General features: G+C 45.2%; 1 protein-coding gene across 4 annotated transcripts in view; it reads left to right on the top strand.

The window, feature by feature from the left end:
• Gckiii (Germinal centre kinase III) overlaps positions 1–27933 on the top strand; it is an 82266-nt gene that overhangs the window by 47749 nt on the left and 6584 nt on the right. For 3 of the 4 annotated variants that reach the window (XM_070661205.1, XM_070661207.1, XM_070661206.1), the window contains 3 exons: positions 20169–20393; positions 27174–27339; positions 27684–27841. In XM_070661205.1, the coding sequence (XP_070517306.1) occupies positions 20169–20393; positions 27174–27339; positions 27684–27841 (549 nt within the window). Of the gene's footprint in view, positions 1–8357; positions 8922–20168; positions 20394–27173; positions 27340–27683; positions 27842–27933 lie in introns of all 4 variants that reach the window. The other variant, XM_070661204.1, reaches the window with a different exon arrangement.

The raw sequence follows: 27933 nt of genomic DNA on the forward strand, positions 1-27933 counted from the left end.
CATTACGTTTAGTGGATCGTTGCAAAAAAAAAAAAAAGAGAGGAAAAAATCCTTTTTGAAGAAATTTTATAAACCGGGATATATACATATATTTTTGTTAGCACCGACAGGGGTTATTAAACAATATGTTAACGCAATAAACGTACCCGCTGCAACGTAAATTTGTTATTTAACGGCGCCGAAGTAATCGCGAAAAACACGGGGGAAATGCATTCGCGCCGTTTCACCGGCGAAACAAACCTCTCGATTGCGATCGATTCGTAGAATGCTAAAAGCCGGCTGGTATCGCGCGAAAACGTAATATAATAGAGGAAGCGTTAAAAAACGAGAATGAATATCCGGTTGATAAACGCGCGTATCACCCCGGCGATATGCGAACCGTGCGTCTGTATGTGTCGCGTCTGTCGCAAACCCACGGCATATGCTATCGGGAACCGTGCATTTGTTCGCACGGCTTTCAGCGTTCGATTACTCCACAGCGAAACAATAACCGTGGACGATTCGTTAATTTACCGCCGTTAGTTTCGTGGGGCGACACGTGTCTCGTGATCTTTCCGTAACGCGCGAGCCTCGAATCCATTCGACCCGAGAGCGTGAAGTTAATAATTCATACTCAATGCCGGAGTTAAATTCCCGACCGAGTGCTCGTGCTTTTGCAGATTGAGAATTCTTGAAACGTTTACTTTGTAAAAATACGAGTAATCGATTTTAAGCGCACGCTGTTTAGATTATTTCTAAGGAATTGAACGTCAGAGACGTTCTTCTGAGAAGTGAGAAAAATACACATGTACGTAAAAAAGAAAAAGAGAAAAAAAAAAACCACTCGAAGCTTCCGAGTTTTACACGGGACGATCAATCTGTAGTATCATATGTTTATGTCGCGTGATAATTAATTCAAGAGAATGACTGTGCGTATGTGTGTGTGGTTTTACTTGTCTTGCATGATTAAATGCGTACACAGTCCGGCACGGTCGAATAGACATTTATTTAAATATATTGTGAGCATTTATTTTCCGTTATCACTCCGACTAATGTGTCTTACGGTGACTCCTGCGAGGCCCAAGATCGTTTGTTTTCTGCCCATATGGACACTCGCGTGGCAGATTTGCGACTGACAAATTGCCGCTCCGCTACGCGCGACATTAAGTAGAACGGTAATTAGTAAATAAAATAACTAATAAGGGAAGCGAATGAGGTTTAGCAAAACGGGAACGAATCCGGGAGTGCGGAATTTTTTTTTGGTTTTTTTTTTTTTTTTGTTTAATCCTCTTTTATTCGCAATTTTTAATACCTGTAAGAAATCTTTTGATGGCGCGTGTGCGATTTACCCGTCAACCAGGACGTTCGTGCGGCTAAGTAAGGTAGTGTGTTTTCGGGCACGGTAGGTTAATTCTCTTTGCGGCGATGGCTGAGCTATGTAGAGCATAAAACGGCCGATTCGCCTCGTCCGCGTTGAGGGCTAAAGAGAAAGAGAGAGAAAAAGAGAGGGCTGCTCGAAATAATTATCCCTTCTCGGGAGGTGGGCACGATTCTCTCCGCGATTCCGTTGTCGAGGATAATCCGCGAGAGAAGCCCCGCGATGCCGGCAGATATCTAGAAATAAACTACCGGCTATCGTCGGTGGAAATTGTCCGAATTCGTAAGCGTTCCGCGGAAAATATCCCTAACGTGTCTTGAAAATTTATTCGCCACTTATCACAAACAATCGCTCGCTCCATTTTAAACGAAGGAATCGTTAGTAGTTTCTAAACGCTCTCTTCACATTATTCCTTGAATTTCTATCCGAATAAAAAAGTTCTTCGCATTTTATTATACTTGTAATTTTTCGCGAAATTTTTTTTTTTTTTTTTTTATATCGTTTTATTCTTGCCACGTGATTCTTTTCCATGAGCGGTGAGTTCGCGAAATGAATGGCGCTTTGTCTTGAATCGTGAAAAACGTGAGACGTACATTGAGGGACAGATATAGCATTTGTCGCGGCGACGACGGCTAGTGTACCCTAAGAGGTAGATATGACATTTGCCGCGACGACGGCAAACGCCATATCTGTTTCTCAAGGTACATAGCCATGGCGACGACACGGCCTCGCAACTGTCGCGTTGCATTTCATTCTCGCGAGAGTTCCCGCACAAAGGAAGCGAATCTTGAGGGTCACCCCGTGGAAATGAGTGAAAGTGGCTATTACTTAACTGCACGCTCGCTTTACGACGGAAAAGCGTTTTCCTGGCATCAATTAGTCGAAAAACATCCAGCGGAATTGCTATCGTTGTCTCGCTTTGTATCAACTAATTACCGATAATGGGGAATTTTCTTAATCACGTCTTTGTCGCGGCGGCAACAAAGATTCGAGAAGCTGAATCCTCGACGAATTGTTGGATTCTAGTTCACGAGCGCACCACAAAACAGATGTTTTCATAACGCTCCTTCGTGACAATATCGAAGACAGCTGCGGAGGATTGTTTTACTTACAAACGCCTATAAGAAATTCAATTTACTCGCGCGTTGTCGTCGCGTTGCCAGCGACACGTTTAATCGATCCCTTCACTCGTCTCTCAGGAATTAGAGAAACAGGTTCCACCTGACCGATTCGCGTTTCTAATTAAAATACATTCAGCAGCTCGCCGAAAATTTTTCCTAGACGAAGCGGATATCTCGCGAAACGAGTTATACACCCTGAAAAAAAAAAAAAAAAAAAAATTTGTTGGATTATAACACCGGTCGATCGTACGTTTTTCTGGTTGCTGGTACTTCGGCATTTTGCGTAACACCTTTTACGCTTAAAAAAATCGACCACCTGTCACCCGTTGATTACGATTAACTGCCTGAGACTCTGCACACATGTCGCATGTATCGTGTATGTATTACGCATGTATCGTGGCGTTTTTTAAACATCCGTAATGCCGGTTACGTGGAAACTCATGCGTTATCGAGCGATTATGCCTAACGACTTTTACACGCGGGTTTTACTAAAAATGTAATTTCATAACGCGTATGCACTCGCGGCTTTCCTGCGTATACCGCGAGCGTGCAGTTAAAAAACGAAACGTTAAGCGTCACGCTGCATTTGTCCGCGGAATCGCGTAAAAAAAAAATACATATATATATAAAATAAAAAAAGAAGCAGCCTAACCGCGGCGACGTTCTCATCGGGAACGAGGAGAAACGAGTTTCGTCGAGGTGATCGCGTTATCGCGTATCCGTCGCACGGGACGGCCGATTATCCGCGCCGGCTCGCTTACTTTCACTGGCCCCCGGCCGGAAAGAGAAAAGCCGATCGAAGAGTACACGACCGAGGTGTTATATAAATTAGACGTCTCGCGAATTTTTCCGGCGCGCCGGTGCGTATCTGAGTATCGGATTGCAATTTAAACGCGCGAAGAGGCACGGCCGCGAGCGAAACGAAAACCTCAGGTTTCTCGCAAGCCGAACGCGCGCTTTTCATCCGCCCCGATCACCGACGCCTCGATTATTTGCGAGATTGACAGCTGAACCTTGAGAGGCAGGCAGATACGTCATATCTACCTCTTTGGGTGCATTAAACTGTCGTCGCCCCGACAAACGCTATATCGTCCCTCAATGCAAGAATCTCGCAATTTTCATTTTCTCAGTCCGCAGTGGCTTGCCTTCGCGCGCGTTTGCTCGCGTCGTTCCTGATACCTAGATTTCCGCGCATAGGAATTCGCTGAATGTGCACGCAGTGTCGGGTCGCGTGCCGCGCCGTGCCTTTCTAAAGCGGTAAAAGCGGACATCTCGCCGTGACATCTCCGGCAAAGACGGCTTCCACTCGACGGCTCCCACGCGGCGAGATTCGCGACGAGATTCCCCGGCCTGTCATTCATCGATAATGCGTTCTGCCCTGGTAATACCAGATCCACTGGAAGTTAATTCCTTATGCCGCGGGCGATATCTGCTTGCGTAACTTTTACGTCGGTAGCCCGGCGTAACGGTATTCAGTCGCGCCTGGCTCGTAAGAACGCGATTAGAATGTTTCTTCTCCGTGCGCAGCGCGTGGTCGATTTTCAGTAACAGCTGCCGTTCCACGATTCTAGCTCGGATCTCCGAATGGCAGACGGAAAAACTCCGCTTTCCCTACGGCCGCGCGAGAACGCCGCGGGAATAAATTGACGAGCGAGTAATTTTCGTTCGGCTGCATTCTGTTTAGATCATCGCGCGCGATACGGATTTGGAAAGCCTGGATTTTTACTGGAACTTCACTGTCGCGCGTTAAGCGTTCTTCGATCGTCTTGCAATTATCTCGTCACAGATTGAAGTATTTCAAGCAAGAAGATGATCTCGCGAAACGTCGGAATCGACGTGAAAAAAAGATACAAAAAAAAAAAGAAAAAATAACAATATCGCTCTTTTTTTTTATGGATAATAGACAATAAGACGCAACGGAGCGCGTCCTTTCGTCTCTCCGCAGGAAATTATATTTCCTCGAAGCTGCTGAAGTGTTGCGTTCTTACGCGTATCATCTTGAATGTAATTACTGTAATTATTGTTTTCGCGTTGCGGCGAGCGTCGCTGCTGATGCCGCGAGCGTTAAAAATTCGTTACATTTCCTGATGGCTTCCACGCCCAGCTTTTCTCTGTACCAAGCGCTGGATTTCCACCGTGAAAAAAAAAAATAAAATGAAATAAACTCCCGCGTATGCAAAGTCGCCGGAGTCCTAAACGGGCGAGATAATATCACACACACTTGCACGTGCTCGGGTATTAAATCGCAAAAGAAATATCGGTCACTGACTTTCGCTCCGTTCAGCGCACGAAACAGGAATACGCTCGCTTCTCTCATGTACTTCGTCTAACTGTAATCTACATTTCCTTCGCCGTCTTCATTTCTCAAATAACACTTACGTCCAGCTTCAACACAATCGCGATCTATCACGAAAGCCCGCGTTAATCCTCTTTTTTTTCTTTTCCGATTTCTTAAATACCTAAGGTAAATTTCAACTAATTAACTCGCCGGCGAGGATTAAGATTTTATTGATGCAAAATGTGCTTGAAATCTCTCGAACAAGTTTCTATTTTATTCCGCGGCGAATCAGAGGAGGAAGAAATAATAATTGCATTTCCGCAATTCATTAAAGAACGGTTTAGGCTCATTAAATACTAATTATAATTCAGTTAATAAGAAGTTTATTAGGGAAAGTTATGCACGTTTCAAAAGCCAATAATGTAAAATTTAGCTTCTTTTTAGTAATTCTCCCATCGCGTCTTTGTAGCGATTTTTTCACGATGCAATCTTTTTTTTTTTTTCCGGCGTTGACGATGCATGCCATAAGATGATGCAGAGCCGATGATCCCATCGTCTTACGGCGATCCTAATAAAGCACGCTTTCGTATCCGCCTACGCGACACGATTAATAATTAACGACAACGGCGTAACGAATGCCAGGTAACTCGCCTCCTCGGCATGCCGCTTAGGAAAGTGCGTCGTGCCGTTCGTCGTACGTTCGCAGCACGTACAGGTAGCCGAGAGTCCCAATTATTCCGGAATAACGGACAACCTAGGAACGTGCCTGTGTGCGTATTCGTGTGTGTAATCGCAGGATGTACACGCGGACACGCGGAACGGACGGAGATACCTGTGCGTGTGCATTTCGAAAAATTGTCGCACCTTTTACTCCGACGCTCGGTTATCATCTAACGGTGACTAACCCTGCGAACGTGTAATGCACGCGCGAGCATTGCCTCACGGAACCTCGCACGCTCGAGTCTTTTTATTTTTTGTTTTCTTCTCTCTTTTTCTTTCCTGTAATATTTTTTATAATTTTTTATAAAAAAAATTTTTTTAAGATTCTATATCAATTTAAAAAAAAAAAAAATTAGATCCAGAGATAGATGAAGGATGATTTGTCGAGTCCCGAACCCTCCTTATATACACGCAAACCAATTAATCACGTTGGCATAATTAATATGCGAAACTTTTCAATTTGACTCGTCGTGAGTCGGCTATTTTCGTAGATTTAGTTGCACGATCTAGCCGCGTCAGTGCGGATACAAAGGAATCTTCGCGTCAGCGTATAAGTGCGATAATTCCGTAGAAATATCCATCAACGTTTGATCTGGGAGAAACAGTGGCGCGACGCGAATGGTCCAATTATGCCCGCTTCCCCGCGCGACGTAATGCATCCTTCCTTTGTACCTTGCCGCATGTATATTCCCACGTTTTCACTGGCCGCGGCTAGGACAAAGGCCAGGTTTCACGACGGTGACCGAAAACGAGAGTCTACTTGGAAATGAGTAAAGTGGAAACAATACGCTATCGTATTTCAAGCGATTCATTCCCCGCGAAACGCTCGTCGTTCGGGGTTATCGTTCCAAATAGCCGGTGCTTATGGCGCATCACAGTGACACGAGTCCGATTCCGAGTTTAATTACAAGTCCAGCTGAGCGTAAATTAAATTGAGAAAAAAAAAAAAATTGCAAGATTCTAGGATCTTGATTATTATATTATACATACATACATACATACATATATGACTGTCCAGCACTTCGAGATTCAGTTCAAGGCTCCAATCATTTGATAGTAACAAAACGTATACATATATATCTCCGCGCCTAACGCGCGATGCATTTATGTAAGATTTGTTGCGAAACTTTTGGCCGGCGCGGATATGTGTTACGCGTGTCATAAGCGCGATTAAAAAAGCGTGAAAAAGAATGAATAACGCGGAGCGAATTTCTAGACATTCCCTTGGTTATAAAGCGGAAAGGCCGATCTGTGGCGAGTCTCGCTTCCGTTTGTTCGAGAGTATCTGTTCTGGTCGCAAGTTAATCACCGTCCAACTCAGGGATTTAATGCCGCCCTAGCGGCACCGGGTATCGATAGTGCAGCGAACCTGATCTTCTGGGGTGATGGCGCGGACTTTCCGGCGGAAGCTGCCACCCTGAAAATTATTCGAGCATGTCGAATCCGCGTTCGTGCGATTGCGAGAAACTAGTCACGATAGCCGTCTGTTTTCTCTCCTTGCGATCGATGTATTGAACTAAACGATCCAGCCACTCCTTTTGTCGACGCTGATCCTCTTTCTCTTCTTTTTTTCCCGCGGCACTGACACGCCTGGGATTACGAGGTGATCGCCAATGTGAATATGAATAATGATTCCCCGAGCCAATGAGAGAAAATACAAGATTTGAAGACACGATTAAAGATTTAGGAATGTGATATCTCTTTCCGAGAGCTTTTTAGAGCCAGACTCGTTAACTTTTTATCGTCTTTTGTTTGTCTTGGGGGTTATTTTTTTTTTTTTATGCATAGGAGGTAAAGATGCCAAAGCTGGTCTGCATAATTTATTCTTATTACGGCCGAGAATTCTTTTCGTCGCGATATTCGCCAATCGATATTCCGTCCACGTGCCGTCGCAGAGCCGAAATTTAATCTGATCGCGCCTGCACTCAATCAGTATTAACTTCCTTCTCCCGAATTGACCTAGATTATTGTTGCGATCGGCGTTATTGTCTATTTTTACGGAGGAGGCAAACGTCTTGCGTTTGGCACTGAACTTGTAACACTTCCTCGTGACGTCAAGTTAATCCGATTGCGACATTTTGAGCTTCGTGTAATCCAGGCCGAGTTACGGTTATGACGCTAGTCGGATGCAGTTTTATGGTTTACGACATGATTTTGCGCTAAAACCTTTTCAGAGATACGAGAATTTTACAGCTGCCGCGTTTATATGTATTTTTTTTTTCCTTTTTGCAATCAAGCGAAACGTTCTTACCCCACCAGCAATAAAAATCGAGGAGGACGGTACACTTCTTGTGCCGTTAACGTCGACCGTGTTGCTTGAACTCTCGAAAGCGTCCCGTGAAATCGATTTTGTTCACGAAGAGGCTCTCGAGAACGGCCCATGTTCCGCAGCTTCGGCCACGGAAAAAGCCGCAGAACGATGAGGACGATTGCTCGATTCTCCTCTTCTCTCTAGTACATTGGATGTTTTTTTTTTTTTTTTTTTGTAGCGATGCATTTTTAGTTGAACTACCCGCGAAAGTTTTTGCTGATACGCGTCCTTTACCCGACACTTTGTTCTGCCCCGGTGGCTTAACACTGCATAACGACAGCAGCAATAGAAAGCGCAAAAGTAAAAGAAAGAGGCTAACGGAGCTGCAACTTCCCTTACGAGCGTTTGTCAATTACATTAGAAGCGATTGTATATTATTTCCGCGTCTCTAGATGCCCTTATAACATTTCAACAACTTATCAAGGAACGACTTACGCGTCGTTTCAAACGCCGATCCACTAAACGTGTTATTATAAAATTAATTTTTCGTTTTTTATCAAGATTGTAAAAGATTAAGATATATTTTCGTATTATTTTAGACGATCTTTTAGAACTTTCTTACATTTACAGATACGTCGAATAAAACTTAAAAGCGTAGTAAGACCGACTTTCTTCCGTGTAAAAAGTGTACAAGCTTCGGAAAATTATCGAGTGACGAGACAGAATGTACGTGCGATTCGATAATGAGAGGTAACGAGCGTTGTGCCAAGGACCGTCGCAATTGGACGTGCAGCGCGTTGACGTAGTTTCCTTCTCGAGCGATCAGCACCGGTGTCATCCGCGGCAGAGACGCACTCGAAATCAAGGACGAGCCCGACAGTCGCGCGAAAGATGCGAAACGGCGGGCAAACGGCACAGCAAACGGCGGTGATGACGCCGCCGCATCTGAACGGCTCGGCGCAATTCATATCGGGCGGCTATGTCACGGCGGGATACCTGCCGCGTCAGTCCTGGACCCAGTTCCAGGCTACGCCGCAGCATCCCAGAAGCGGCAGGCCTCTGTCATTGCCGCCGCCTCCGCCGCCCTCTCGACGCGACAGCGGCCAGAGGCCTTGCAACGGAGGTCCGGCCAATACTAAGAACACATCATTGCCGCACCCCAGATCAGCAATTCACAGGAGCACCGCTCCTTCGGTGAGTTCGACGTCTCTAAGATCGTTCACCGTTTGATTTCGGATGGAACCCTTGTGGAATTCGTGACGTTCGACTTAAACAATGTCTTTAACAAATATATAATATATATAATGAATAATTCATAAATAAATCTTTTGGCGAAGACCACGAACGTCTAAATCTAAAAATGTTGATAAGCGAAAGGTATAAGAGAAGAATACAGTTGCAACAGATCGTCCGTCTTTACTTTCTTTCTCTCTTTCTTTTTCTTTTTTTTTTTTTTTTTTACGGGTGTGAGCTGCGTTGTATAAACCGCATTTTAACACCGAGACGGACGACAGGAACTATTCAGTTTCGGATTGTTATCTCTCTGCTGCCGGTTGGTAGTTTACGCGGTGCTTTATCGAACGAATAAAGGGTGGAAGAAATCGGGAGCGTTCCGCTGGCGAAACGTGGGGTGCAAACCGCCAACTTTAGAGTTCGTAGGAGTAGAGAGTTTCCTTGGAACCGGCCCAGAAAGCCGCGATTCAGGGAATACTTTCTCGCCGCACAATTCTGAAATCGCTCGAAAGGGCAGAAAGGAGTGGCGAGTATATCGATCTGCATTTACGAGCTTACGCCGTCGAGTAGAATCGAGAAATGATTCGGACCGCCCGTTATTATATCGCATATTTTCACTGCGGGAAAATAATTCGGCCGGATTCTCGACGAGACGATATCAATCTCGGTTTAGCTTAATTGATAAATGTGAAAATTGATTTAATATTCGTTACATCGTCCCAGCGTTTCGATTTCTAGTCTATCTAGCTTACCGCAAAATGATCATACTTTTATATCCCCTGCAATAAAAACGTTTAATATCGAGTGGCCCCAGTAGTGACTTTATCGCGCATATAACATTGCGAAATGTTCTACCGTGTCGGATGATATTTTAATAGTATTGAATTTCAGATATGAGGATAATCATTTCGCTTTTCACTGTTACCTTTATGTATACGTACGTGCTCAATTAATCATTGCGTGGCTGTCACGTTGTACGTATCTCGATTGGTCATTCATCAATTTAGGATCGTCACAGGGTTCAGGCGAAATTTTGTCGCATCGTCACTTCGCTTGCCATTCCCTTGCTTTTTAATGCAAAACTTGTGTAACAAATTTATAAATATCGATATAAATTCCAATTGCGTTCCGCGTTGTGACCGCGGCTGTTTTCTCCCGTGAGATTCGAGTGAGACGAAACTACGTTTGACAGTACCTAAAGTACGGGTGCTAGTCGTAATCTCTTCAGCGAGTCGGAAGGCCTCTCAAGAACCGTCCCTGTAGTACGATTTGGAGAATGGATTCGAAATCGCCGCAAGAGACGGCAGCTACAATCCGATGTTACGGATATCGCCCAGGATATAAGGGATGAATTGAAGAGCGATTTACTGAGTATATATCTGTTTTGTAAGGTCCCTGGAATTTATAGTCAATTGTGTAGCGGACACGAGAACGAACGTAGATATTTCGCGAATGCATCTCCCGCTCAGATTTACGGCGGCGCGGACGACGTTAAAAGTTCGGAAAATGTTTAAAGATCGAGATAACCGGAATTTCATAGGATGCAAGAAATTTTTTTTTTTTTTTATAAAGATTAAGAGAGTCAATATTCTATTCGGTCCGATATTCAAGTATTTTAATATCAAAAGTTTGTCGGATATCGCTGGGCTGCTGAAAATCTTTAATAACGAAAGACGCGAAGGTCTTAAAAAGATCCAAGAACTTTGGAAAGATTAACTGGCGTTTTAATGTTTTATTGAGCATTTCATAACGTGACTTAATTCAAGTTGATTGGCAGCAGTTTTGAAGAAAAAAAATTAAGAAAAAAAATGGATGGTATTTAAGTGAAGAAAGAATATGCGTTATGAATATCCAAAAAAGTTCGCCCGTGGAACACTTAATTTTTTAAGCCTATAAATATCCATGCAGGAAATTATGTGTCCTTAATTCAATATTACATCACGAGGAAATTGGATTTTTCATAAATCCCACGATAGAATTAAAAATTAATTTCCCGATTACGACTAATCCGACACGTTCTCGCCGTTTTTCCAATACTTCCCATCACATGGATAAGAACCTGCAATTTCTTTTGATGCGAATGTATATCGCATTAGTAGGGAAAATCAATTTTCTAATTAATTTTTAATTAATAGTCTGACATTTCTTATTGTTTGTCAAAAATTCGATTCTTTTGTGACCGTAATTTTATGATCAGGGTGGTGAATTTACTTTCTTTTATCTCACAATTTGTCTATTGGAGTGTTCACCCGACACGTTGACAGATCAATTTCGCAATTCAATTATAATTTGAAATCGACCCGCTGATAAAAAAAAAAAAAATCTGATAGACAGTAGAAATATCTAGTAATCTATTTACAAAACGTTCGATGGGTGTTGCGAGCATTAGTCGCTCATGCATATTTCGCAATGCTGACGCATAGTAAACGTACGTTTCTGTCTGGCTACTAAAAATTCTTGACACTGTGGCGTTGCGATGTGTTCACGTGGAAAATATTTGTGCTCGCGCTCGTGCCAGCGCGCGATAAATGATTCGGGGGAGTTTAGCTTCGGATGTCGCTATTGTCTCTCCCGTTATTGTCCCCAAATCGCGTTTAAACGTTGCGGCCACTGATGTTATTTTTTTATTAAATACCGCGACGTGGAAGAGAATATCGAAACGGATCGGTTTTTTTTTAATTATTTTTTAAAATAATTTTAACGACTTTCGAAAAAATCGTAGAAAGAAGTTTTAATGGCCCCTCATTGTGAAATACAGATAGAACTTGAAGATCCGCGCAAACGTGTGTCGTTTCGCGAGGAAAATGCACGTGAAGATCTACAACGGGTAGGATTCGAGAGACCAGTTCCGTCCGCAAAATCCAGACGTTCCCAGCTCTTAACCCGAACGTCTGAAATCCGAGCTACGCCGGAGAGTGGTCGGGGTATCACATTTCGGTCCAGCCGATCGAGCGTTTCGAGTAGTCGGTGGTCAAAAGAAAGTCGATCGGTTTGTGGTTGGAAGCTGCACTCGAGATACAAAAAATAAACGATAAAAAATTTTCTACATATTCTCGCACTTTTGAACGTGAAAATTCAATCGAGGGTCTATTATTCGGCAACTTCCAAACTGAAATTTGGATAAAGGATTAAAAGATCGCGACAAGTTTTTATCCAACGGCAGTTTGAAAGTTGCAATTCCTTCGTTGTTAATTTCGTATTTTCTACTTGCAGAAATTTATTCGCGATAAATGCATAAATAATTCTTTCTATTACGAAGCATCTTGTACTTATTTCGTTACCGTCGCCTTGCAAAGCGACGGTCATCATAAAGCAAGAAGCGGACAAAAGAGGCTCGAGCGACTCCGGCGCGAGCGTACTCCGGCATGGAAATACCGGTGTAACAGGATTCTCGTGGACCGCAAGATCTCGCACGCGCTCTTTTTCCTTTTTCCTTTTCTTTTCTTTCTCTCTTCTTTCGGCCGAGGCCAGGGCAAGGTCGACACTCTCGTCATATCGTCTCACACGTGCGGACCCGCGTGCGATTTCGGGCGGTAAAAATCCGATGTCGCATTGCCTTTCCTTTCATTCCAACTTACGTTGCTGCATAATGCGGAATCACTCGAAATCGTCTTTCTCTCGTAGACATGCCTCTAAATTTAACGATAAAACATCACGAGTCGGCAAATCTCTCCTCGTTGCTATAACCGTATCATTCGACACCGATTCCTAATTAGTACATTACGGTAGATTGATAGCCGTCACATAAGCGCACTTTCATGTTCCACGTGCAGGAACAATTTATATACTAGGCACTTTTCCCTCCCCCGGAGTCGTTCCTTCGCCGCATTACGTCGGCCGTAAAAATAATTGCGCGACGCGCCGAGCGCAATCTTGCGAAAACGCATGCACGCAGGCTCGATTGTCCGCGCGACAATACGCGAGCGCGGCGGAATTTTACGACTCGTGGACGTGGTACACTCTCCGTGATAATACCCACCGTGTAGGAACACCTCCGACCTGAACGTTATACGCGAAAAATAATTCAACCGGGAGAAATTTATTTATGCGATTTCGTTTCCCCTCGTATATTTAAGCGGGCGCTTCGCCGATCGCATTCCCGTCGATCCGTGAACGAGAGACGACCGCGCCTCGATGTCTATGACGTCGGATATAAATTGCGTCCGGGGGAATGTGCGGCACGTAATATCCCGTCCTGGAGGATGCGCCGACGTTTAATCCGCGCTTGTGCCTTCACGCGCGCAATACTTGCCGCATTCTACTCACGATTCTGCGTGCATACATAAATAAACGGGTGTGCGCGGTACGCATAACTCGCGTCGCAACGCCGTGGTCTACACCACCGACGACGCCAATGAGCCAGAACGGAGAACCGTTTTGGCTATGTGATTGCGCGACATACCCGTCCTCATTGTCTCGATCGCGAAACTTGACCGATTCCGCAAGCCCCTCTGTTTTAAAACTGTTTTATATACCGAACAGCCCCCGGAGGAAATTAATCGAAATCTATTCGCTCATCGTTCATCACTCGGATAAGAATCGTTTATCGCGTCGTTCCGAAACCCCCACCGGTAACGAGCGCGGTTAATTATAAACATGTGTCGCATTTTCTACCGCGATAAAGAGCGTATCTCCCGTGTCGCAAACGAGAGAGCTTACATTATTTGCCGAGCTATCGTGCACGATTAAAACTGCGTGAGCTCGCGAACATCAATCGCAGGAGGCACCTCGAGGCGTCTCGAAGCCCGAGATAATTTTTTTTTTCCAAGGCACGCTTTCGCGCCATCTCGATTTTTTGTTCACCCGGGCGTTAGACAGATATACTATATGTAGTCTCTCGAGTTAAGTTCTGTATAATAATTATCGGAGGTGCTAGAAGTGGCTTGCTCGTCGAGCTTTTCAGCTCTCCTATCGGCTTTCGTGCCGACAAGACGATTTATAACGCGCACCTCGCGTGCCGCGCGCGGCTCCCTCATTATCTCGTATCAGCGGCAGAATGGCATTTCACGATCAAGAAATTGCGCAATGGGTTCGAATTCCGCGCGTCCGTTCAACTCCGCGCGATTAAACGCGCGGTCGCGGGAAGAGAGGGAGGAGAGAGAAACGCGTTATTTGCGCTTCAACGATTGCGTTATCACTTATTATATCGAAGCGTCATCGAGGCAATCGTTATATTAGATTCACTTCGCAAAGCTGGGCGCAACAATAGGGTCCGCGCAATTTCTGTTCTCGTTGCCGCATTCTTTCTCTCTAATCGAGCCGTAAAAAGGTGCCGTAGTCGATAACCCATTTGCATTTTTATCGCCATCCCGAGGATGGGCAAAAAAATTATAAATGTAAATAAGCGAGGCGTTAGCTCGTGAGAGTTATGCCCGGGCGAAGTATGCAAAAATCGCGCGTTATTTGCCCGGCGGAAGCGCGCATTCGTTATCCTTTTTGCGCATTTAGCGTAAATCCGCTCCGGTTCTTTTTTTTTTTTTTTTTTTTTTTTTTCGCCGACACCAAGGTACGTGTAGGGAAGGTCGCGCTTTTTGACCGCGAGCTGGGCGATGAATGCCGATGAGATATTTTAATTGCCGACGCTTTTCCTCTACCGACAGACCGTTTGGAACTGAGCCCCGGGAAACGGGAATCGTTTCTCCGGACGCGAGCAAAGAGAAGGCGGTAAATCTATCGGTGCATTATTAACTAGCCGGTTCTATATTGCGCTAGGTAATGCGCCGCTCTCTCCGGAATAGCAAAAGCGCATACGTATCGTGCACCAGACTATAATAACGGCGGTCATTCGGTTTTAATTAAATGAATATTCATGCGAACCGCACCGCGGCTGTCAGCGAGAAGAAAGAGAAGGGAGAATGAAAAGATGGGGGAAAGGAAAAAAAGAGGAGTCGAGAGATCATAAGGACGTCCGTAGCAGGCATATCGGTCGTAAAGATCCACCCCGAACGTTTGTTCGTTCATTGTTGCTCCAACTTCGTGATGACGGCGTAATTTGCGGCGCAGTTAAGCCGCAAATTTCGAAAATAGTTCAACGAGCACGCGGTACCGTGCACCACGTGTCGTCGTTCGACCTCGTTTACGACGAGAGTAATTCATCGGCCGGGAAGAGGAGGAGGAGGAGGAGGGTCGGGCGAAATTAAAGTTTAAACGACACTCGAGAGCGAGCGGCGACGCGATTCTCGAGCGGAAGTATGGAACTCGCGTACCCGCACCGCCGTTAAACGAGAGAAAATTATCAGGAAAACACTTGAACTCGTACTCGGCAGTTGGCCTGCTTATTTATGCTAATGTCAAACGAACTCTGTGAATGAGATGAGAATATTTGCTCCGCGGCAAGAAAATACCGTGAAACATTGTCGTTTTAAACGCCAACGGCTCGATTTTATTCGCCTTGTTAAATCTCAATTTTGCTTTCGTCTTTTTCGTTCGATTTTACGACCGAACTAAGGAATTAATAATCAGGTACGAATTAAAGCATCGAAAATATTTTAATTAATTTTTTTATTTTGTATTATAAAAAAAAAAGAGAAAAAAGAAAAAACAGAAATAGAGACGAGTCCGAGAGACTAAAACACATTTTCCTCGAATTTTTGCGATGCTCTGTACATTCGAGAATCCGCGATGCAGCAGATGTCACGAATCGTCGCGTATCATCCCGATTCCGGGGATTGCGCACGCTTTTGTCCACTCGCTTTATTATTGTCAATATTGACTGTGTTGATTGACCCTAGAACACTCGCTGCGTCAGCCCACACCCGCCTCTTGCCATTCCGCATCGCTGCATCTCGCATCGCATACGTGAGAGATGGGGCGATCGTGATTTTCCGCCGGTCGTTAGGTAGATGGAAAAAAAGCGACGACGAATATCATTCGATGGGTTCGATTTATAGCAAATTATCCGCGCGCCTATTGTCCGCTCCGGCTGCAACGAGATACATCACGGAAGCATTTTACGACTCCGATCGCGCGGGAGAAAGCTCCAATAATTTCAACGCAATTTCATCGGAGAAGTCCGTTTGATGTCGCTGATTTATATTTAATCTTTGCGCGCGACACAGTTTGCTTCTTGTTTAGAAACTCCACTGCGATTTGCCGCGCGCATATGCATTAGTTTTGCCTGCAGATTTATTCAATTGAACAGAGTAAATTTTCCAGCACTCTCCTTAGTAATCACGGACGGCACGCAGGAACTTTATTTGTCTCGCGTATATTGAGAATCAAACGCGACGACCAATTTACATATAATCGGGAGAAATCGTTTGCGCTGACTTTGTCACGCAAATGCAAGAAACCTGGAGACACCGATAAACAGTCGTACAAAAAAAAAAAAAAAAGAAAGAAAAGTATCGCGCGTTCAATATTACTTTCGCCCGGTGCGTTTTAAGATGCAATTCAGGTCTTCAATTTGTTATGCATTCCGATTCTCAAAGAGCCAACTTGAGCGTATGATAATGGAATTCTCCCCCTTTGGCACACAACGGCCTGTTTGAGCCGCAAAGATATTCCGAGTCACTTCTCTAACTCGATCCGGCCGCAATGTAGCTCTCCGAGAATTTTCCCGTAAAAGTGAAGTTAACTAAAGTTAACCAATGAAATCTCGCAATTATTTTCGCCAACTCGTGCCGAGATAATGCGGACGCGATCGTCTCCAAATTGGCAGCGAACTGGTATCGCTCGTCGCCGCGGCATGATTGAGTTCGGCGATTTTGTTAGTTGTATCTTTCGCGTGCGAAGTGACGAGATGTGGTGCTGACGCGTCGTTCCATTGAATCGCTGAAATTATTGCAAACAGGTATCGTCCAATCCCTATCTCGAGGGAGAACAATCGCAGCTCCTTAGAATTAATGCGATCCCGTTGTAGCCTGGCAGCTTTGAGCTTCCTGACGAAGTTGGGACGTTTATCCTGGAAGGCGAGTCTATTCGTCCCCGCCTCTTAAAAGGACGTCTGAGACGAAATTTCTTGAGACGCGGTTACACTTCTTAATTAAGATGTGTCAGAACGATACCAAACTTGGTGTTATCTGGCAAATTATTTCAGTCGCGTGCTCGGCGAGGCGATACCGCTTAAATGGGATCTTCATCGCGCGGCATTAAGGGAAAAGAGCGTTTCAGGGAAATTCAGTTTAATTTGAATACCTTTATATTTAATGACCGTCGTTTGCGGCAATAAAGACCTAAATTTTGTTTTTTTTTTAATTTTTTATTTTTTTAGAATATTTCACCACAGACACATTATAACTCAAATGTGACGGACCAGTTTGTACGAATAAACGTCATTCTTCGTCAGTCTGTTTGCCACGAGAGATAATTCTGCAAATCACATTTATAATAAACTAAGTCAATTAAAAATGAATTTAAAATTACCCGCTGGTGGTTCTAGCATTTGTAATATTTTATATAAAATATTTACGTTAATTTAGCCTCGAAATTAATTTCACGAATCTCCTGGTATTAATTGGAAATTAATGTCGAGTGCATCATATGCTCGGACGAGAAATACGAGTATATCGTAACCCTGCAAGTGGAATTGCTATTATTTGCGTACGCATAACGCGGTTAATTTGCTGACGTATTACCGTCGCGCCGTGATCTATTATTTATCGCGTTACGCAATTTTGATGAGGTTTTGCGAATCGCGGTAGCAGACAGTCGGGCACAATGGAACAAAGCTACGTGTGAGCCGCTAATTCAACGCCCTTGGCAACCCTATGTCAATTTTGTCATATCCGCTGGTCGTATTTGGGTCGAAGATAGTTCACCGGCAAACCTGTACGCGTTGTATACAGCCTAGCTGGCGTAGCTAATGTAGTTTAGAATAGGCGTGTCCATCAAGGCGCGAGCCGCTACCCGAACTAATCTAATAAGATGAGAGGCTCTGTCTGACATCTCGAGCATCATTATGGCACGCTGCAAATGTAACATCCCGGAAATTCTCTTCCTTAATATCGCGTAAAGCTCGTTTCTCTAATACAGTCGAATAGCCTTACTAATGTCTTTCATCATTACGGAATACATTTTCCAATGAATAATTGAAGTTTTCTAGTGAAGCGAGAACGCGAGGAAGTTTAATTTTAATCTTTATTAAACAGCATGGATCGATAACCGTGGCGGTCTACGTGCCGAATTTCTTAAATTTATGACCGCCGCTAATTAGAATCTGTGTCGCGAGTTTCGGGCAGGGAGACGACACCCTAATTGTAAGAGCTGACGAGAAGCGGCAGAGATGCCTGGCTCATGTCGGCGATACAAGTGTTGCATGCGAAGTCAAGAGTCATCGTCTTCACTCGGCTCGCTCGCTCGCTCTCGTTCGCCCTTGCTTTTACTCGAGCGAGCACGAACCTCAGATTATATAACTTGCGACTGAGAGAATTAATTTTTCTCTCGTTGAACAAGCTATTTTATTTTTAATCAATTCATTTAGCTAACTCACTTTCGTTTGTTTCACGCGAGCGCGTCAAATATTTTGCATTAAATTGTAAGAGCAAAAAATATACTTTTACAAAGGTATTCGTGATAAGCGCGTTGTTAATCGTAAAATAAAATCGTACAGTACTAAATGACAGTAATAATAAATTCTTTTTTTTTTTAACGCTTCGTACGAGAAACTCGCTCGAGTATCGATTTTAGGAGGAAAAGTCGATGACCCAAGTTGCGTGAAAATAACCGAGGCCCGACAACGAAAATCAATGACCTTTAAATCCATCAGCGCGATAAACTGCCCCGACGGTCACGAAACATTGCCGTCAGATATGAGGAAATTTGCAAAGCAAATTTTCCAGGTTCCACCGAACCGGTCGCGAATTTTTATTCCGCCGCCCTTAGAGCCCCATCCACGTTTCGAAAGCTTCGTTTCGCTTTAATCTCGCTGCCGTGATATGAGCTTTCAGTTTACCTACTTTTTTGCGCGATCTGTAGGCTGCGAGGAAATGAAGAGTCGGCTTCGCCCACAAACGCTCACGCGGGTGCATATTCATTATTAGCCCCCGAGTGCCGACAGATTAGCGTTCCCAACGCTTTTCGACGCTTATCAGCGAACGTAATTCTTCGAGAAATTCGGGACAGAAGTGAAAATAGTTTTTTATCCGCGCGATTTGTCAGAGAGAAGATTATATAGCGCACGCTACATCTACGAAAGTCACGAGTACAAATGATTCACCGGTCTTGCTGCATTAACTGCGAAAGGCCGACTGCAGGGAGGAAAGAATAAAGCTCCAGAAAGAATTCTAATAATGCATGGCGGAGTTATACGGCCTCGCGAGAGTCGCGTAAAAGATGCAGTGCTTAATTACAACGTTCCATTCACGATAATGCCATTTGCTGGGGACTATTTTATCATCGCGTGCACGCTGTTACTCGCGATAAATATAAAGAACGCGTGAAAAGAGTAGGTAAATATGCGCGATTTTTTATCGTGACTTTTATCTCGCACGGTTCCACTGTCGAGGGCGACTCGCGTCGAACGCCCTTACTCGACGATAACAGACGGAGAAGTATCGTAAGGTCTTTTCTCGCAGTTGCAGATGCAGAGAGCGCGAAACGCCGGCGACAGGAATTTATTAACGTCTCGCAGAGTAACGTTGCTCCTTTGCGCAAATAGCTTCTGAGCGCGAGGGAGAAACGTATACGCACAGCGTTCGTCCGCAAGTCTAAATAGCGGATTAGAGAAGAGGACGTTTCATTTGTCAAGCTGCCCGAGCTGTGAGATATCCCGTAGCCATAATTTGTTGTAAGCGCGACTAGGAAACCGCGGCGCAATTCGTATCTCAGGGTTCGCGAGAGATATCGCTCCGGTAGAGACTATTAAAGTGACTCGTCCAGATTTCATGTAAGGAAAGTGAAGCCGACGGCTTATAATCTTCCACTTCTCGGTATAAAATACGCGAGATATTGATCTGCACGTAAGACCGTTATGACATCACGTGTCATCTTGTAGAAAAGAGCCAAGGAGAACTGCATTGCTGCTGCAAAGCTGCATCTATTAATTTCCGAAGGCCGCGCATTAACGCAGAAGAAAGTTGCGCGCGCCCCCGAGGTATTTCGAAATTTCGCAATGTACCGTTACGTCGTTGCGTCACGGAAAGAAAATCCGCTCCGCGGAGTTTTTTTTTAAGGAAATGACGCGAGACGCGAGAATGCGACAGCGACGATCAGATATCGAATTCGCCTGAGGTGCGTACCTAATCAGCGATTACGTTTTTTGCGTTGCAGAAGGTGGACCCCGAGCTGATATTCACAAAACAGGAGCGAATCGGAAAGGGTAGCTTCGGCGAGGTTTTCAAGGGTATCGACAACAGGACCCAGCAGGTGGTTGCCATCAAGATCATCGATCTTGAAGAAGCGGAAGATGAGATCGAGGACATACAGCAGGAAATTATGGTGCTGTCGCAGTGTGACAGCCCGTACGTCACCAAGTATTATGGATCTTATCTCAAGGTAAGAAAGATGTACCCTTTCTTTTTTTTCTTTCTTTCTTTCTTTTTTTTTTTTTTCCTTGACGTTTAAAGAACTTAGTTATTACGGTCGTTAAATTCTATCTGCTGACGATACAAAATGCTCGGTCAAAACCCCTCCTCTTTTTATCACTGTTCTATCCCGATGAATCCGTTGCGGTATAATCGCACGGGCACAAAAATGAAAGCCCACTATCGAGGGCACTTGACTGTTACGCCCCATCATTTTTCATACGGCAAAGAATAGGAAGGGCTTGACGGTCGGTTAACTATCGCTTCCGGCTCGGTTGTGTCGCGTCGTCCGTTGCTTCCGCTTCCTCCGTGAGGTTCAACGAGCGCAATCGGGGGAATATTGCGAATCTCTACGAATTTACGTCGCGTAATAAAAATAATTGTTATTTTTAGATATTCGATTAAATTTTTAATATCTATTATTTTTGAGGAAACTCAAACTGTTGAAGAAAACGTATTTATTTCTTAAATTATTTTCATAAAATAATAATTAAAAATTGGTAGAGTTATTAGAAATTGTTTAGAAACAAAATTCTTTTTTTTTTTCTTTCTTTTCTTTTAAGACACGTTTCTTCTGTAGAAACAGAAGAAAATAGCGCGCTTCGAGCGAATGTGATTTTATACCGTTCTAGTACACTCCGGGAAAAATCATGTCGATCAACGGGATCGAGATCCGAGCGCTTCGCGAAAAGGTCGCGGGCGGTCGTTCGTTTGCATAAGTCTCGTGTACCGCTGGCAAACCCGGTGAACCACGACGACGAAGAGGTTTTACGTTTTACGTGATCGTCGACACGCTTTCGATGTTGAGAGGAGACGCGTTCTCCCGGTCGTATCGTTTTGTTGCATTACCGGCAAGCCGGAGCTATTTGCGATGCTGCGAGGAGGCGGAGAGACAAGAAGAAGAGCAAACATCGTCCGCATTCTGAAATGAATGCCAGAATCTTCGGGCTGCTTAAATGGAGTCAAATTTTTCTCCCTGTCACGCAGCTCGCGTTCCATGCCTGGCGAGATAATTTAATAACCCGCGGAAGATTTTTTGATCGTTACTTCGTACGCTTGTACTCCTTTTTACAAATTTAATTTCGTACGCGTTAACCTTGTTCTCTCTTTCTTTGTCTCTCTCTCTTTCTTTCTCTCCTTATAAAATTTTCGTGATCACCAGGAGGAACCGTTACACTTATTTATTAGAGCGCCATGTGGGAATAATGCAAAATACATTTACGGGGAACTACTTTTCTCTCAGGCTATTCACATCAACGCTTGTAATATGTCTTAATAATTATCAATTATCCTGCCACTTTCCCATATTATTTCGTAATAGCGGCGAGGGATTACTCGGTTTGAAATGTCACAGCGGTAACGAATAAATCATTAACTCCGCCGGCTCAGTTAGCAGAGAATGGGACGAAGGGAATCCACGCGATCGTTATCAGAGACCGTTGAAGGGCCTTTAATTGCAGCAAGAGAGGCAAGATCGCCGGCGTTCCTTCGCGAGGCTGCGAAACGAGAAAACGAATTACTTTTACACGCCCTCTTACTGACCGACCCACCCTTCGTTTTCGTAAACGAGAGCCGTGGAAGCTCGGCGATTATATTTATAAAACGAAACGGTGCCCGATATCGCTGGCGCGCGCGCGGTCGAGAGAAGTTTCCTTAATGACCGCGCGAAACGGTCATTAACGATCGTTAGTCGCTCCCGTGAGCGTGAATACTTGGATTGAAGTGTCCGTTCTCGCCAATTTACGCCGCGACATCCGCGACTTGCAAATGGAGCGCGGGCGTTCCCGCTCACGCATAGACAATTACGCAAAGCGTCAAGCGATCATAATTATCAAGCCCGCGGATCGGCGTTACGTTACGAAACGACGAGTCGTCGGCTTAAGGAGGTGCGCGAACGTATGTATATAATTAACGTAGCTATACGGTCGATTAATGAGAGGAACCCCTATTTGTCGCGCGGACGAGATAAACAGCTTGATTGCGAGGTAAAATCATTTCTTGTTCAAACGGGTGGAAGTCTGCAACGGAGGAAGAATACGTTTCGAATGTCGAAAGCTGGGCGAGGCACCGCGATATTTCCGCGTTCTTTCCTTCCCCCCCCCCGGCGCTCTCCCCGTCGCAGAAAAATTTTTCCGTTCTCTCGCGCGACAGGAACAATGGCACCATCCCGCATGACACATCGGCGGTTATTACGGAGATGAAAGGTGCCTACGCGTCTCCTCCGTCTACGCGCTTGATGTCATCGCGTAACGAATGTACCGCGCGCGGCCGCCTGAATATCGCCGTGGCTTTTCCGCCTTCGGAAACTGTTATTAAGTCGGGACCAAGTCGGTCAACAACGGGTTATCAAGCGACGACGCTCTTCACGATCCGGTAACTCGCGTACAATCCAGGCACCAAAGGAAGGATCGTGGTTTTCTCGCGGGAGTTTTCTAAAAAAAAAAAAAAAAAATAAAATAAAGAAGGAAAAATAATCCTACCGCGAAATTACTTATCGCTGGGCATTTAAAACTCGATTTCGTGGGAACTGTGATTTAAATTTGATTGCTTAATGGGATATAGGTATATCGCGGGAGAAGCAACGATCTTGATTATTCACGTTACTATCGCGTTCACGCCGACTACGGGGTTCACTTTGTTAGGCCGCGAAGCGATATGGGAAACGAGCGGATTACGGTACGTTGAGTAAGTTAGACGAACGAGATGACTCTCTCTCTTTCTCTCGCAAGACTTAGCGGCACTCCTTCGGATTTCTCAATCCGGATGTATCTTCCATTACGAGGGCGTCCCGCGGTGATTCTTCTCTCGTTTCCTCTCACCGCTCGCCGGCGAAGGCGGCCAGGTATCGCTTCGTTATCGATCTTTTAAAAATAATCTTTCGAAGTCGCCAGGTTAATAAAACGAGCGCCTGCACGTGCGTGTTACTGCTTTCTGTTTACCGTTCGCGACGCGTGTAGCTCTTGACGTCCCGACAACCATTTTTATTCATTAAAATCGTCGCAATTTACACGTAACAGAAAATCGTCGTAATAACACGCCCCGATAACGCCTCGGACATATCGCGATAATAAACCCAGGAGCACTTTTGTTAAATGAAATGTTATCCGCGGCACGTAATATCTATAGCACATATCCCAACAAAAACCCGCGGCGCATCTTGGCTTTTATATTCGCGATTCATTGTGCTCCAGACAAAAGACAATACCCGCGCTCCGCGCTCGGAATGGAAACGGCCCCCCCCGGCTGGAATTTTACGAACGAACGGGTTTAATTTGCACCGCACTTATCTCGACGGAGTCGTCTCTTCTCTTAATGAAATTACGATATCCACCACCGTTTTTCCGCGTGTCAGAAAAGCGAGACGGGGCCGGGTTCGTCGACACCCTTCGTCCTTAATTCGCGCACGAAGCGCGTACGAGACGTTAGAATCTCGATTTGGCGTTTAATTTGCGATTGCGAATGCGAATGCTTAAAGAGAAAGCGTTTGCGGAATGTCAAGCGAGTCTCGCGCGTCGATTTTCCGTTAGGGATCAGCGCAATTCTACAACTCGAGCTTTACTTTGCGACCGAGATTTACGGTCAGCTGCTCGACCGGCGCTGGAAAACATCGGTTCTCCGATAAATGGTGGGTCGAATGAAGAAGGGTGCTCAACACTTTGTAACCTTACGTTGCCTCGTGACGTTGCGCTTTAAACGTTAAAGTTGTGCCTCGTCGCCGGGCATAATTTCGATTACAAACGAGATCGCGAGGGTGTAACTTTAAATTTGAAGAAGAGTTTTCGAATACGTGCCACCACGCGCCCGCGATGGAAAGTATAAACAACAGAATTTAAATTAGGCGGACGCATATGTTTTACATGAAGTTTCCATCGTGCAGCCTGGAAAATGCTTTGCGGCATGCAAAATGGAGACAAAAACGCTCGAGTGATTAATGGGCCGGTCAATTTCTCCATTGCTCGTTTTTAAAGCGTTATGTCCTTTTCTACTTACGTTTCGCGAAATGGCAGGGAGTGCCGCTGGCATTGACGAACGACGCGACGGAATTAATCTTCGCTTCGCCATGCCATGGTCCCTATGGACCCTTCGTGCCCTTCCGTGTCGCGTGCTCGCGCGGGATAACACGCCGAATTAAATACCGATAAATTGCAACTTACTCGCGATTAAATCGGCCTAGCCGCGCAGCCGATAGCCCTTTTTCCCCTCGTAAACGTAGCAGACATTTAAATCCCCCTAATTTGTATTTAAGAATATTAATTACAATTTTTTTTTTTTTTTGCTTTTTTTCTTTTAGTTTTTGAAATTACTCCCGTGTTTTTGTACAAAATAAAAATCCGTTGTTCGATTTAAACAAAAAATAAAAAATGATTACAAGCTCAAATTATGCTTGCATTACGATTAGGATTGCTTTCGATTGTTGCATTCGAGTAAATCCTCGTTCTCCAAAGCACTAAAATTAAGCGCTTCTGTCGTCACTCGCGAAGAGTGAAAGCAGCCAATTCCTGGGCTCCGTCAATTAACCATAATTGCCACGAACGGCAGCGGGGGCGGAGTGGCGTGGGGAGGAGGGAAGCGAAAAATAAATATCGTCGATTACGCGAGGGACGAACCTATTCTAGGCTGGTGTCGAACGAGAGATCCGGACCATTACGAAATTGACCGACTAATAATAGTTCTCTCGCTAGCGCGGAGGACCCGGTGACCCGTTACGTAAAGTAACGGATTCCTGAAAGTTTGTTTCTTCCTCGACGAAGACTCGGCTGCACGTATAAGATGCGCCCGCGAGATTGTATTTTAACTTCGCTTTCAAATCGTAGAAACGGCCGCGGGGTAAACTAAACGAGAGATTACACAGTCGAGCGCGTTTCCGATCGACTCGACGACTCTTGATCGCGATCCATCTAATCCGCTCGACCATCTGTTCCAACGGGTCTCGTTAACCCCCCGGTCTGTCGATTAGAGATTAATCTGCAATTTAACTTCCTATTATCCCCTTATCCCGTCGGATTCAATCCGCGATTACTTCGAAATCGCTACTTCTGATAACGTTCGCAGAACTCCTTGTGCTTTTTAACGCGGAGGGATGAAAAGGATAACGTATCAATCTTCCTGAGTAGCGAACACGTGAAAGCGGCCAGTCGAAATTGAACGAGACCCTCTCTCAATGCCGGCGGATGACAACGGTACCGTGAAGATCTAAGCGAAGAAAGCGGGACGCGGCTTCGAGCAAGCCTCCCGACTGCACGACGCGACTGATAAATGGTGCAATTTTATGGGCAACCAATGTTCGCCATCCCGGCGAGTGCTCCCAGTCCGACGAGGTTGACCCGTTTAAACTGCGAAAAATTATTCACCGGAAAACGACGCGTCAGGCGCACGAGAGAACGTCAAGCGAAGCCCAGAGCCGAGACTTTGCGGAGAGTCTCTCGCGAAGGAACTGCATAAAATCCAAGTGGAAAATCTAACGAACGGTGCACTTTTTTTTTTTTTTTTTTATTTCGGCGATGCTGTTTGTTCGATGGTCCCTCGGTACCCAGAATAGTCGTTCACCAATTTGTACGCGTGCAAAATTAATATTTAAAATAAATACTACAACGGGGATAAAATTATTAGCCAAGTTCTTTTAGAGCGCGAGGCAACGCGCGAAGGGCCGATGTTTCGTTTTTCACGATCCGCGGCACTTTCGCTTGGCAACACCTGGCGAGCGGAGTATAATACACGTGATAACGCATCATTGCAAGGCCGCGGCCGGCGGCGAGCCCCGGGGGTCGCCCGAGTGACCCGGGAGGAAAGGGGGGCAGAGGGATCAATTAATTATTTCTTTATAATCGATCGACCGAAGGGCGTAAGTAAATCTCGCAACATCCTCGCGCGGATCACTAACTCGGGCCGCCGATTATTAACGCGCGATAACTCATCCGTTTTATCGTCCTTACGTGCTGGTCCCACCACGCCGCTCCGGCCACCACTATTAACGCGCGCCGTATAATTTATCCGATAAGTCGCACAGTGATTGGTCATCGATGTCGGATATAATTACCGCTACGGGGAGGAGAATCCGGCCGGCGATGACGCGCGCGTTGCCTTGAGGCCGCGCTCGTGGAAAATTAATAGGCCGGCGCAGGAAACGGCGGACGCGGTTTTTCCTTAACCGGCCCGCATTAGACGGCTAATTTACGGCTGTTCGAGGAGGCGCGATAAATCTTCATTACCGCGAACAACACCGCGAGATTAATCATACGGCTGTCCGTTACCGAAGAAGGGCCACCTCGCCCCCATGGCGAGGATGTTGCCCGCTCCGTATCGCCGATCGCTTCACGGTCGATCTCCTCCCGCGAGCCGGACCGCGACGTGTCGGATAATAAAGTAATATGCGGTCACGCGATACGTCGCTTTTCCAGGGAAAGAAAAATACGGGCTATCTATCATCCGGAGGGTGCATGGAGTAATTCATGAATCGTTTAATACCCTGCCCTTTCTTTTTTTTTTTTTTTTTTCCATTACCGATTGTCTTGAGCGCAAGCATCGACGCAACAGAAGCCGTCCGTATCTGACGTATTTTCTCTAGCATGTTCCACGAACGTTCGGTCGCGATTAGGAGTTCGCTCAGCGAAATGAGCTATTTTCATTAATTGGCTACCACTCGAGATCCCGCTTCGGGTCTTTATCGTCGGGATCACCGGCGAGGTCCGTCCCCGTTATGCGTCTTACGCCGACGGTTCCTAATCTCATCCGTACTCGTTCCGCTCGACAGGGTACGAAGCTGTGGATCATCATGGAGTATCTGGGTGGCGGCTCGGCCCTGGACTTGATGAAGGCCGGTAACTTCGAGGAGATGCACATCGCCGTGATATTACGCGAGGTGCTCAAAGGGCTGGATTATCTGCACAGCGAGCGTAAGCTCCATCGCGATATTAAAGGTAAGTTCCGCTCGATAAGGCGCGAGGGATGTTTATTGGTACCTTAACGCTCCTCTACAGAAATTCAGAAGAGATATCGCGATATACATTTGAGCGGGGCGTTCTCACGCCAATTCATATCTTGTCCTAATTAAAATACGAGTTGCGCCGATCGCGATCTAAAATTCTGTTAGAAATAGCTCGATGCCTCAGTCGTTGTTAATTTACATAAAAAGTTTGAAAAAGATTTACCATTCGCTCGTAACTAATAAAGCGTACGTACGTATTCTTTTCATTTTATACCTTTTTTTTTTTTTTAAACCGAAGATGATTTCGCGTTAAGTAATTTTTTGTTCATATTGCAGCGGCAAATGTTTTACTGAGCGAAATGGGCGACGTCAAGCTGGCCGACTTCGGCGTAGCCGGTCAATTGACGAACACCACGAGTAAACGTAATACCTTCGTCGGCACGCCGTTTTGGATGGCACCCGAAGTTATCAAACAGTCTGCTTACGATTCGAAGGTAATTGCATTAATTAATTTTCGCCACATATTGCGGGACGCTTTTCTGTATTGGTAAATGTGATCTATACGTGTGTACCTCTTGCATATAGA

Source organism: Cardiocondyla obscurior, linkage group LG08, assembly GCF_019399895.1.
Source record: "Cardiocondyla obscurior isolate alpha-2009 linkage group LG08, Cobs3.1, whole genome shotgun sequence".
NCBI classification, from domain to species: Eukaryota; Metazoa; Arthropoda; class Insecta; order Hymenoptera; family Formicidae; genus Cardiocondyla; species Cardiocondyla obscurior.